General features: G+C 53.5%; 1 protein-coding gene across 1 annotated transcript in view; it reads left to right on the forward strand.

Annotated features, from left to right (window-relative positions):
- The first annotated feature begins 1,411 nt into the window (after positions 1–1,411).
- SLC6A2 (solute carrier family 6 member 2) overlaps positions 1,412–11,660 on the forward strand; it is a 42,834-nt gene continuing 32,585 nt past the window's right edge. The window contains exons 1-2 of the mRNA XM_003792547.1: positions 1,412–1,987; positions 2,426–2,747. Coding sequence (XP_003792595.1) covers positions 2,474–2,747 — 274 coding nt within the window. The 5' untranslated portion in view covers positions 1,412–1,987; positions 2,426–2,473. The remainder of the gene's footprint in view (positions 1,988–2,425; positions 2,748–11,660) is intronic.

Genomic DNA, 11,660 nt, shown 5'->3' on the forward strand with positions numbered 1-11,660 from the left:
CATCATTGTTGTTTGGTGGGCCCGGGCTGGATTCGAACCCCCCACCTTAGGTGTATGTGGCTGGCGCCTTAGCCACTTGAGCCATAGGCGCCGAGCCCAGGCTCTTCCGAAGCCTCTGCTCAGTCCTTTCTCTGACCTTCTGCCTCCTGTCCTCGGCATCCATGGGGCCAGGGATAAGCCACCCCTCCTCCAGGTTTCTCTTTTCCCCTCTGCATCCTTCTCAGAGGATATTTGTCACGCTGGTCCCTCTGGAGCAAGTGCTCTGAACACATCCATGCACCACCACTCATTCATTTGCTCCCCATGCCAATTGCCTGGTTGTGTAGGACAGATAAGATCCCTGCCCTGATGGAGCTCATAGCCCACCCAAGGGGGAGACATAAAATAAGCCAATAAATAGGATAAACTTGAGTAGTAATGTAATGAAGGGACTAAATCAGGTGACATGATGGAGTGTGGGAGTATATTTTAGATTTGAGTGGTTGGGAAAAGACCTTTGGACTAAGACCAGAACAGCTCTGGCAGAGGAAGCAGCATGTGTAAAAGTCCTGGGGTGGGTTAGGGCTTGAAAATTTTAGAGAATGGAAAGGCCAGTGTGGGTGGGCTGATCCAAACTCCCACCCATCCTGTATGAGTATGGTAGCCTCTCTGAGGCTTCCTTGGCTCACCATCCATCCTTTCTTGCAGATTCAGCTCCACCCAACTTCCACACCTTGGTGGTGATTCCCGTTCCTACTCCACACTGGATTGTGATCAACTATTTATTCGCTGGACTGGGAGCTTTGGGAAGACGAGTCTCCTCCCTAGCCAGCACTGCTCAGGCATGCAGCAGGTGGTGAGCAATGAGCATTGTTTGATGAATAAATAAATTATTCGAAAGATGAATGAAGGAGGGAGAGAATGAATGACTCCAAGGTCCAAATGGCTCTCTGCTTTACTTAACTGTCACAGTCCCCTTATTTTAAACTGCACCCCCATGACCCCATTGCCTTATTATAGGGTATGTCACTGTTTCATCCATCATACAGCAGGCTTATTTATTACGTTTCCTGTTTCCCTCTAGCTCCCAGGGCAGAACATAATTCATGGTGTCAGGAATCTCTGAGTGGGTGTCCACTAAGGTACGCCAAGCCTAAGAAGGAACCAGTGAAGGGACGCATGGGTAAATAAATGAATGAACAGCAGTTCTTAGCCTCATAGAACAGGAGTCGCAAATCTCAAATGCCCCGCTACGCTGCCCATAACAAACTGAGATGAAGTTCTGGGCTGCGACTTGTTCAAAGACTAAACATGACCCAAAAAACCGCTCAATAGCCCGGGCCAGTTTGCAGTCCCGGGTACTGAGCAGAATGTTCCCACTTTGTTGATGGAGAAACTGATTAGGTAGTTTAAGTGGCCTGCTGCAGATGACAGAGCGGGTGCTGTAACGGTGGTTGTCTGCTCCACACCCTCCTCCCCAGTCCCTTCCCGGTCGGTCCCCTCTCTGACGCAACTCAGACCCCACTTCTGGGAGTCTGTCATTCTCCCGCGGTCGGAGGGCAGAACCTAGTGTACTTGGGAGTAGCGTGCCCTCTCCTGTCGCGGGATGCGAAGGGAGTGCGCTTCTGGGTCCCCTAGTCCCTGGGAGCCGGGCTCCCGCCGCCCCTGGGCCCGCGCTGCGCTCCCGCCCCTGCCCACCCCCAGCCGCGCTGTCAGTCTCCATTAGCGCTAACAGGCTCCAGACCGAGCGGGCCGGGCGCTGGGTTAATGCAATCGGCGCGTTACCTGGGGCGCAGGCTACATTACCAGTCCGGCCCCCGCTCGGCGAGGCCAGAACCAGCCAGCCCGCGCCCCGCCGGCCATCCTGCGCCTCCAGCGCTTCCCCAGCCGCGCCCGAGCGCCACGCGGCGGAGCCCAACCCCAGGCCGCGCCCCAGAGCCCGCCGAGGCGCGGCGGGTCGGGGGCAGGCAGGGCGCGCGGCACCCGGGACCCCCTCTTCTCCGGACACGTGAGTGCGCCCTGCGTGTGGGACCAGGCTAAGTGTGACCGGGAGAGGGAGGCCCGGGCCGGGACACGCGAGCGGGACTGGCCGTGAGTTTGTAGTGCACAGGTGTAAGTGTCCGGGAAGGCTCCGGGGCTGTTGGAAGTGGTGCAGTCCCGAGCTGGGGATGCGGGCGGCGTGTCGCACGACCCGGGGATACCTCTGTCTCGGTGTGTCCAAACCCGGCCGTTTGGGGGAGCGAGAGAGCTGCGGGGAGAGCGCTGCGGGGTCTTCAGCGGGACTCATAGGGCCGTCAGAGGTTGTTGGTCTCCAACTTTGAGTTCGGTCACAGCCGGGTGCTCTACCTGTGTTTCCAAATATTTTCCCACAAATGCGCGCCCTTTTCTGGCATCCCAGGAGGTGCAAACAGTCGGGTGCCCACCTCTTTTTCCTTTATTCAAGCAGACGCTCGGTGTACCAGGACCACTGAAGTCGCTCTAACCAACCGCACCCATGCTCCTGGCGCGGATGAACCCGCAGGTGCAGCCCGAGAACAGCCGGGAGGACCTGGGGCCGGAGCAGCCCCTGCGGGCGCGCAAAACCGCGGAGCTGCTGGTGGTGAAGGAGCGCAACGGAGTCCAGTGCCTCCTGGCGCCCCGCGGCGGCGACGCGCCGCCCAGGGAGACCTGGGGCAAGAAGATCGACTTCCTGCTGTCCGTGGTCGGCTTTGCGGTGGACCTGGCCAACGTGTGGCGCTTCCCTTACCTCTGCTACAAGAACGGTGGCGGTGAGCGCCCGGTGGGAGTTCTGAACGTGGGGGGCTACCTATCCGCACTGGTGGCTTGGACAGGAGCTGGGATGCACGTGGGAGGAGAACCAGGAGACACGGGGCAAGTCTGGGACGTGGGAAGGGACAGGGCACGGCTTCGGAAAAGGAAGGATTGGAGTCCCCATTGGAAGAGTGAAATCGAGGCATGACCTTGGACAGTGATAGACGCATGGGTGGACAGACAGAATCTGGGGCACCAGGTTGACCTTCTGATGGCCCTGAGGAAGGGGATGGAGATTTAGAGAGCTGTTGAAGGAGCACTGTGAGTCTGTGGGATGTGCCAAGGAGGAAGGACATGGTGGCCCTGCGTCCAGTGCTCTGAACCTTGAGGCAGGAACTTCTGGGCCAGGAAGGGATAGAAGATCTGGGTTTCCTGAAGGCACCCGGGGAGGCCCTGCACTCCACTCTTGGAGATAGAGATTCTGAGAAGCCAGTATCAGGAAGAATGCCACTCTCAGCTTGGTGGTGGTTTAGCTTGGGTCAGGTGCCAAGAGCTGGTCTGGCCCTTGAAGCAGGAGGTCTGGGTGATTGGGATGACGCCTCTGCCTCCTCAGGTCCTGGCCATGTTGCAGGATGTAGGTGGGGAGCAGCCAGGCTGCTGGTCAGATTGTCCACCTGCCCTGGAGTGGGCACCTGGTGATCTGATCACCTGAGGTCAGGCAGGAGGAGGACAAGGCGGAGCCCTGGGAGAGCAGCTTCGTTCTCCCTTCTTCCCAGAGTGCCCAAACCACCCTGGTCCTGCCACTTTGGCTGAGATGAGCTCAGAGGTGCTCTGCAGAAGCCTGGGGGAAATGACCTTCTAGAGAAAGAAACTGAAGGGGCAGGAGCTCTGGAAACCTCTCTCCTTCCACTGGGTCACTCTGTCAGTGGCTGCGACTTGGGACTTGAGGGAGGTCAGAGAAAGAGGGGAGGAGGGTTCAGAGCTCGGTAAAGTGAAAGCTTATGACTTTGTTCTGCTCTTTGCTTCCGTGTGTAGTCTGGACACTTGCTTTGGGACAGAAAGAAGTTGTAGCGGTTACCATAGGGACTAGGGGATGCTGCGTAAGTGGGCATTTGCCTCTTCCCATGAGGATGTTGACCCAAGGTCGCGACAGATGATGGTGATTTCCTTTGGCCCCTCCTGAGACGAGTCTGTCATGGTCAGACACTCTGGGACAAGAGAGCTAGGCCAGCGGTCCTGAGCTTCAGGAGTATCTGAGGTCTGGGGCCTGATCCCCGGGCACACGTGCCTCTCTGCAGTCTCAGGGCTTGGTTCTGGCCCCAGGATGGTGCCAGGCAGAGAAAAGATGAGGAAAGGGAAACATCACCCAGAGGTGAAACTTCTCCACGTCCGCCCGCTGCCGCTTCGCAAGTGTTTCTGGGTAGGTTTGAGCATTCTGGCCTTTTGGACCTAAGAAGAGGGAAAATGCAGATTCTATATATTTTTAGCAGCCAGGGAGATGATGAATGACAGACAGATTGAGAGACCTGAGGACACTCTATCCCACATGTCCTCAGTGACCGTCCAAGACTGCTTGTCCCTAAACCACAAAGGCTCTATCATTAATCAGCATGATCTGGCTGATTCCTCTCCCTGTGAAGCACAGTGCTGGGCCCTGCAGGGGCCACTAGCTGCATGAACACACTCCTGCCTGCCAAGAGCTTTCACCACCTACATCTTACTGCCACACTGCTTCAAGGTCTTTCCATTGTCACACATACTTGTTGAAACAAAAGGCACGCCAAATGGCCAATAGGACCAGTCGGCTAGATGGATATCCTAGGGCTTTCATCAACACTGCATACTTTCTTGGCCATGACCACCAACACAGTTAAAGAGCACTTGTTCTATGCAAGATGATATACCAGGTTCCTAGGGTACAACACAGAGCAAATCTGTCACAGGTCCCAGTCTTTAGGTGGAGTTGGCTGGAAGCTCCTCTTGGGCTTGCCAGCCCTACACATGGCCTATCTCAAGTTCTTGGGTAATTTGTGTCTTTGTGGGTCTACCTCCCAAACAGGCTGGGGCACGTGGAGGGCAGAGACTATGGCTTTTTTTTATACTTGTATTTCTAATTCCCATGATAAGACCAAGACCCTAGGAATGTGTAGAAGGTACCCAAGAAACCTCCAAGCCCTCAGAGACCTGCTGCCACATCCAGAAACAACAGAAACATTTAGCGATGACTGTGACAGCCCCCACATCAGGAGCCTTAGCTGTGGAGTCCTGGGTTCCAGTTCCTACCTGTGTGGCTCTGGCAACTCATAAAGTCTCAGTTTCCCCATGTGTCAAATGCTCAGAGCATTATTATGAGGGCTAATTGAAGTAACACCCATGGAGAGCCTGGCCTGAAGTCCAGCCTTAGGAAAGGGGGCTGCTTCCGCCACACATTGTGATGATATACACGTAGGTGAAGAGGTGACAAGCATTCCAAATGCCCAGAGGGGATGCATAGGAAACACTCAGAGGGGGTGAGTTGTGTTTGGGAGCCAGTTGCTCTGGAGGGGGGGTGGTGGTGAGGAATGGCCAAGCTATGGAGAGGGAGGAGGTATTCCAGCTGTGCCCCCGGGGTGGGAACATCAGTGGAATCATTTCTGAGCAAAGGAGAGATAAGGGAGGAGAGGCAAGTTGGGGCTGGGCTGCGGGGGCCTTGAATGCCAGGCTTAGGGGTGGGATGTCATACAGTGAATTTCCATTTCTGCTTAGGATGTTCACAGTTGGTGTCGGGGAGCATATGAGGCAGATCCTTTCACAACTATCCCTCACCCTCCAGGTCTGCTCACCTATTCCCCTCTGGCTTTTATTCTGCTGAGACCTCTTGGGTCCTTGCGGGTCAATTCTCATCCAGTAATTCTGAGGTTAGCCTCAGAGACAAGCAAGCAGGCAGGAGAGGGTCTCCTATAATTGTAGAAGCAGACAGAAGACCCACATTTGAACCCCACCCCTGCTACTCACTGTGTGCCCTCAGGCACAGCATAGCCCCTCTCTGAGCCTCTTTTTGCTGTTATGGCTGGACATGAGCTTAGATGAACCCCCTACTCAACCCCTTAACACATACACGTACACACACACACACACACACGATTCATCCCTTTCCAATGCCCTGGCCCAGGGCTAAACCAAAGTCAGGACTCACCCACCTTATTATTTAACAGCCCTCAGTCTGTGAGCTCTTCTGGTGCCAGTATTAACATAGTAACTTGCAATTCTGACTATTCATGCTGCCCAGACTGGAGGATGTTTTGAAATGATGAGGGTGCCAATAGTTCAGGCCCTTGGCTAATATTTTCTAAATGAATTACTAGGGAAGATCAGCCTGTCTGAACATCTTCCCAAAGGCCGGCTGCTGGGAAGCATGGTGCATAAGAAGTTTCAGGAGGGGAAAGCCGCTCTTATTCAGAGTCTTCTCCAACAGCAGGTTGGAAGAAGGCAGAGTCAGGTAGTGGGGCTGTGTCTAGGGTTCTAGATTTTTCCCTCCATACCTGTGATCTTGGTGCATGCTGATCTCCAGAGAGGACCAGGAGGGTCGACTGGGTGCCAGGTCTGCCCCCCTTCTGGGGAAAAGGCCACGGTGAATGAATTACCCTTGGAACGTGGCTGTTTCAGTTGAGACGTGTCCTGAGGACAGCTCTGAGCTCTGCATTGTGGAGCAACTACAACCTTCAGGTTCAAACAGGTTTGGGTTTGAATCTGAGTCTAACATTTGCTAGAAATGTAGCCTTGATCAAGTCACTCATCTTCTCTAATCTGAGTCCCAGTTCCCTTGTGTAGAAAAGGAGAAGAATCACGGCACTTTCTCGGAGTGGGGGACGAGGATGACATCAGAGATAATGTGTATCAGCCACTTGAAAGGGCGCCATGTAATAGAAGGTCAATACATGTAGTTGTTCATACTTTTGTTATAGTGCAATGATACTGCCTGCACGCTAGCCACAGGAATGGGACGGGATCCTGATTTAGGAGGGAGCAGAATTCATCCTAAGAGGAAAGTGATGGAGGGAAAGAAAACTGCAAAGTAGTCCCACCTGGGCCTGGGGCCCTAGCAAGGAAGAAAGACTGAGGAGCTGGGCTTTGCTTCGCATCCTTGACAGCCTGACCTTATCTCACCATAGATTCCTTACCTGGAGAGTGGGGATTAATATTCCTGCATACAGTCCTTCAAAGATTTCCACGAGATACTGTAGTTCTGAGCCTTCAGCAAGCTTCCCTTCCTTCCCCAAATAAGCTCAGTGTGTCAGGGATCCACAGCCCTTTTGGGAACCCTCTTGGCCAAAATATCTGGGATTCTTGAAACCAGCTAGGAGGTAAAGGCTGGTACAGAGGCCAGGGCATTCCAAACACTTACATCTGGCCTGGCTGCAGAGGGGCCGGCTACACCCTGAGCTTTCTGAGCCAGGACACTGATTGTTCAGCTTGGGTGCACAATGAGCCAGCCAGCTGGTGTGGCGCTCCGGCTGACAAGTACACACACCCCTTGGCAGGAATGAGGGGCTCATCTGGGACCTTGATCTGGGGTCACCAGCGTGATTTGGCCCATTACTCCAAGCTTGCCGAAAGTATCTGGAGAGACTGTTCCCAACAAGATGTGGTTTAATAAGGACAAATGTTACATCCTGCCCTGCAGTCCCCAACCCAACTGCCTAAGTAAGGATTAGATCACAACGCAAGTAAAGAAAGGCCCCCAGGCTTTTTTTCATTAACTGCATGTGAGTCACTGCTGAGATCCACTTATTTAACAAAAAAATAATTTACTAAATGCCTACCATATGACAGGAATATGGGGACAAGCAAAAGACAACCCCTGCCTTTAGGAAGGTCATAGTCTTCTCCTGATAGCCTAAACATTAATACCATTTTGGATTATATTATTGAAGGTATTATTTCCCAAATGAGGGAGGTGAGGTCCTAGTCTGTTCTTTGTGGGCCATATTTCCCTCTGCAATGTGTTCTGAGCATCCCAAACACTCTCTAATTTGTTTCTTTTAAGGAGATCTGGTTGGAGGACATAGGAGGCCCAAATCTTCACAGAGCTTTTAATAAAACCACAGCTTTCTTCGTAAAAATAAAATCCAGATCCTTCAAAGTTAACAGCAGATTACCACATAGGGAGGGGCAGCCCCAACACTAATTTCCCTAAATCCCATTCCTGATGTCCTACTTCAAGGGACAGTGGGCCTGCTTCCTTCCCTGGCCTGGTTCCAGGTCTCAAGGTCTGTAGAACATAGACAAGCTGTGTTTTTTCTATTGTCTCACTCAACAACAGCAATCAACACAGAAGACTTCTGTGACCAAATGTGTGTGAGTTTCTCCCCACCAGCCAGCCAGCAATCAGCTCTGTAGGGGACACCAGCTGGGTGTCCTCCAATTCACTTCTGCCACTGGCCATCTGGAGATGGCATCAGGTCCCACAGGTGGAGGGCCCAGTCCCCAAGACTGCCCCGCTTCAGATGCCAATCACAATCGCTAGACAGCTTCCCCTGTGCTTCTGGCTTTAACCGGCCTTCCCATGACTCCCTTTTGGTTTGATCAATTTGCTAGAGAGGCTCACAGAACTCGGGGAAACATGTTTACTGGTTTATTCTAAAGGATATTACAAAGGATATGGACAAGGAGATGCATAGGGTGAGGTATGCGCCCTCCCTGGGCACACTACCCTCCAGGAACTCCCCATGTTTCCTTCTCTCTGAAAGCTCCCCGTAAGGCCTCCTCCTTCTGAGAGGCCTGTCCTCTTGGGCCTTCTGTGGACCTTCAGTGGCCCTGCGTGATTGGCAGCTACAGAGAAATGTTTGGACAAAAAGGGTGTGAGCTAATGCCAACAGGCTGAGTGAAATGTGATTGGACATCCCCTTTTCTCTGACCTCCCTCAAGTCCTAGTGCCAACAGGATGAGTGGGGAAACCCAGCAAGGCCCCATTAGAATTTTCTTGGCCTCACTGTGTGGCAGTCTGTGGCATGGGGTACAGGATACCTTCTGAAATGGGGGTCTTATGACCCACAATCAGAAAAGTGGACCAAAGAATTTCTTTATGGTCCCAAGATAGAAAGGCTGGGGAAACTCTTGCCTTAAGGGGATAAAGGAGGAGGTGAGGAGGGCAGGAGAAGGGTAGGAAGGTAGTCTGTTTTCTGAGGTCTCCTTCTGAGGCCTGAAGTGTCCCAATATTATGACAAGTGCATCTGGAGGGATGAACCCAGAGCCAGGCAGGAAAACTCCGCTAGTGCCACACAGAGTGATGGCAGGTCAGCCGCAGGGAGCAGATGTGAAGGTGAGGGAGTGTCTCAGTTCATCTATCATTGCAGAACAGAATTCCTGAGATTGGTAATTTTTTTTTTATTTCCTTGCTTATTTTTTATTTTTATTTCTTTGCTTTTATGTTGTTGTTGTTGAAACAGAGTCCCATCCTATGCCCTGAGCAGAGTGCAATGGCGTCATAGCGCATTGCAACCTCAGACTCGGGCTGTGGGCATCCCCTGCCTCAGCCTCTGGAAGCCCCTGGGATTACAGGCGCTCACCGCGGCGCCTGGCTGGGTTTTTCATTTTCAGGGTCTCACTCTTGCTCAGGCAAGTCTCAAACTCCTGAGCTCAAGCAATTACAGGCGTGAGTCACTGAGCCCAGCTGAGAGATTGGTAATTTATAAAGAAAAGAGGTTTATTTGGCTGGAAGGTGCATGCTTGGACAGCGGCATGAGGCGAGGGTCCCAGGCTGGTTCCACTCATGGTGGAAAGCAGAACGGGAGCTGGGGTGGGCGAAGAATAAGAGGAAATGAGAGAGTGGAGCAAGAACTCACCCCCCAAGGAGGGCGTCAACGTATTCATGAGGGATTTCCCCCAAGCCTGGAACACTTGCCGCAGGCCCCACCCCCAACACCGCCACATTGGGTATCAAATTTCAACATGCGTTTTGGTGGGGACTGACAAACCGTATCCAAACCCTAGCGGGAAGTAACTCCTTTGGGAGCCACAAAAGGCCAAGTCTCATCTTTTTACATAGAGTTCCCTCTGACAACGCCAGGAACTTATTGTGCAAAGGCTCATGTAGGTGGTCCTGGCAGGTCTCAGTGCAGCACAGGGAAAGGAGTGAAAGGTACAAGACCCCACCTGCGCTGAGGTCACAGCCACCGGGCAGGGTCGGCAGGGGTGCGAGGGCCCCCAGGAGATCAGGCTTGGAGAGGAGGAGGCTCGAGTTGGCCACACTGGCTCTGCCACTGTCTCTGTGTGTTGCCATCTAGAATGATCTGGGCTTGGTTGATTATAGGAACGGAGTGTTTCCCTACAGAAAGGGCCACAGGAAGCTAGCGGCTTGACTGGAAAAGACTGAGGGGGATCCTCCGTCTGATACCAAATGCACCAAGAATTGCTTTAGGGTTTCAGGCCCCGGATGGGATGTGAAAGGTGGTATGAGGCAGCCGGTAGGGGACACGGGGTGGCGGGGTGGGGGTGTTAGGGAAGGGAAGAAAACAGCCTGGCTAGAAGGGGTGGGGCTGCTGCCAGGGCATCTCAGCAACGTCTCAGTTGACCCCGTGGATGGCCCCTCAGACCTGTCCCGAGATGAGCCCATGGCAAGGGCGCTGGGACTCCAGGCCCCAGTATTGATCAGTCAAGGCGGCTTTCTTCAGTGGAGGCAATTCCCAAAGGGCTGGCAGCTGAGGGCTGGGGAACAGGCTTTTCATTCCTTGGGGGGGGGGGCCCATACGGGAATCATTTTGGGTAATGGAGTGGGTGGTGGCCTGCAGACATCCTTGGTCCTGGGTTTGCACATGGTCAGCGCACCTGTTTGGACACAAGGGGAAGTAGGCAGCCCTCCTGGTCGGAATCCTGTGTGGTGAGCCTCAGCCGGCATTTGTGCAGTTCGCTGAGGCCCTGGCCGCCCTCCAGCACATGGGTGAGCCTGTACTTGTGGCTTCCAGTTGACAAAGGTGCTTTACATCTGTTCTCCAGATTCCCATTTATAGAGCACCCACTGAGTGCCCAGCACTGCACCTCTGCGGTCACCACACCAAACCAGTGACACAGGTATATCATCCCCACTTACAAGGGGGAGCCGAGGCTCAGAAAAGGTACATTTACCCAGGGTCACAATAGCAGTGCTGGGGCCAGGCAAGGGGGCTGCCCTGGGTCCACGTGCCCCTTTCTGTGCCTGCGTGGGCCTCTTGCTGGGCTCCTGCTCCTGTATTGTAGGCTGTGCTACAGGACCACAGCCCCAGGCCCAGGGAAGGCTGTGGCTCGATGTCTTCAGGGTGTATGGACAGAGCTCACACCTGTGGGTGGGAGAGTCAGTCCACATGTGTGTGCAAAGACCTGTCACGTGGCTGAATGGAGCAGAAGGGGGACAGGAGGGGTGGGGAAAGCAGGTCACCCTGTGCCCCTAGCTGCCCACCCAGAGCCCCTGGAACTGAGGATTCCAAGCTTAAACTTGATAGTAGAACCCTTGGAAAGGTCTGTTTGTCCAAGAAGGTTGATAGAAGGTTCCATTTACCAGTTGTGACTTGGTTTGTCATCTTTAACTATGCAGACATGGTGAGAGCAGGCTCTCTTGCCTGAAGTCTCACGCTTTTTTGTACCCTGCTGTCAATTCAGCCATCAGGGTGCCCTTGGAGTGTTGGGCGTGGAGGGACAAACCTGGCCTCCCTAGGCATGGACCAGGGTTTTCTTGGGACTCTAGTGAAAGCTGCAGTCACAACCTGTATCTGTTCTGCAGATACTAAGGGAATAATTCTGTGGATTTTCCTGTCTTAGATATTTCAGGGTGTGGCCCAGTTTGAGGAATCCTGCCCTCCACAGAACTGGGCAGCTGGTCCTGCTAATTGTCGGGGGACCCTACAACACATTCTTAGGTCTCCTTCCTGCGGTCTCCTCTGTGACCACGCTCCCCTCCCAAGTTCCCTGCCTGGCCG

This window comes from Otolemur garnettii, unplaced genomic scaffold, assembly GCF_000181295.1.
Source record: "Otolemur garnettii isolate 467f Iridium unplaced genomic scaffold, OtoGar3 scaffold00058, whole genome shotgun sequence".
Taxonomy (NCBI): Eukaryota; Metazoa; Chordata; class Mammalia; order Primates; family Galagidae; genus Otolemur; species Otolemur garnettii.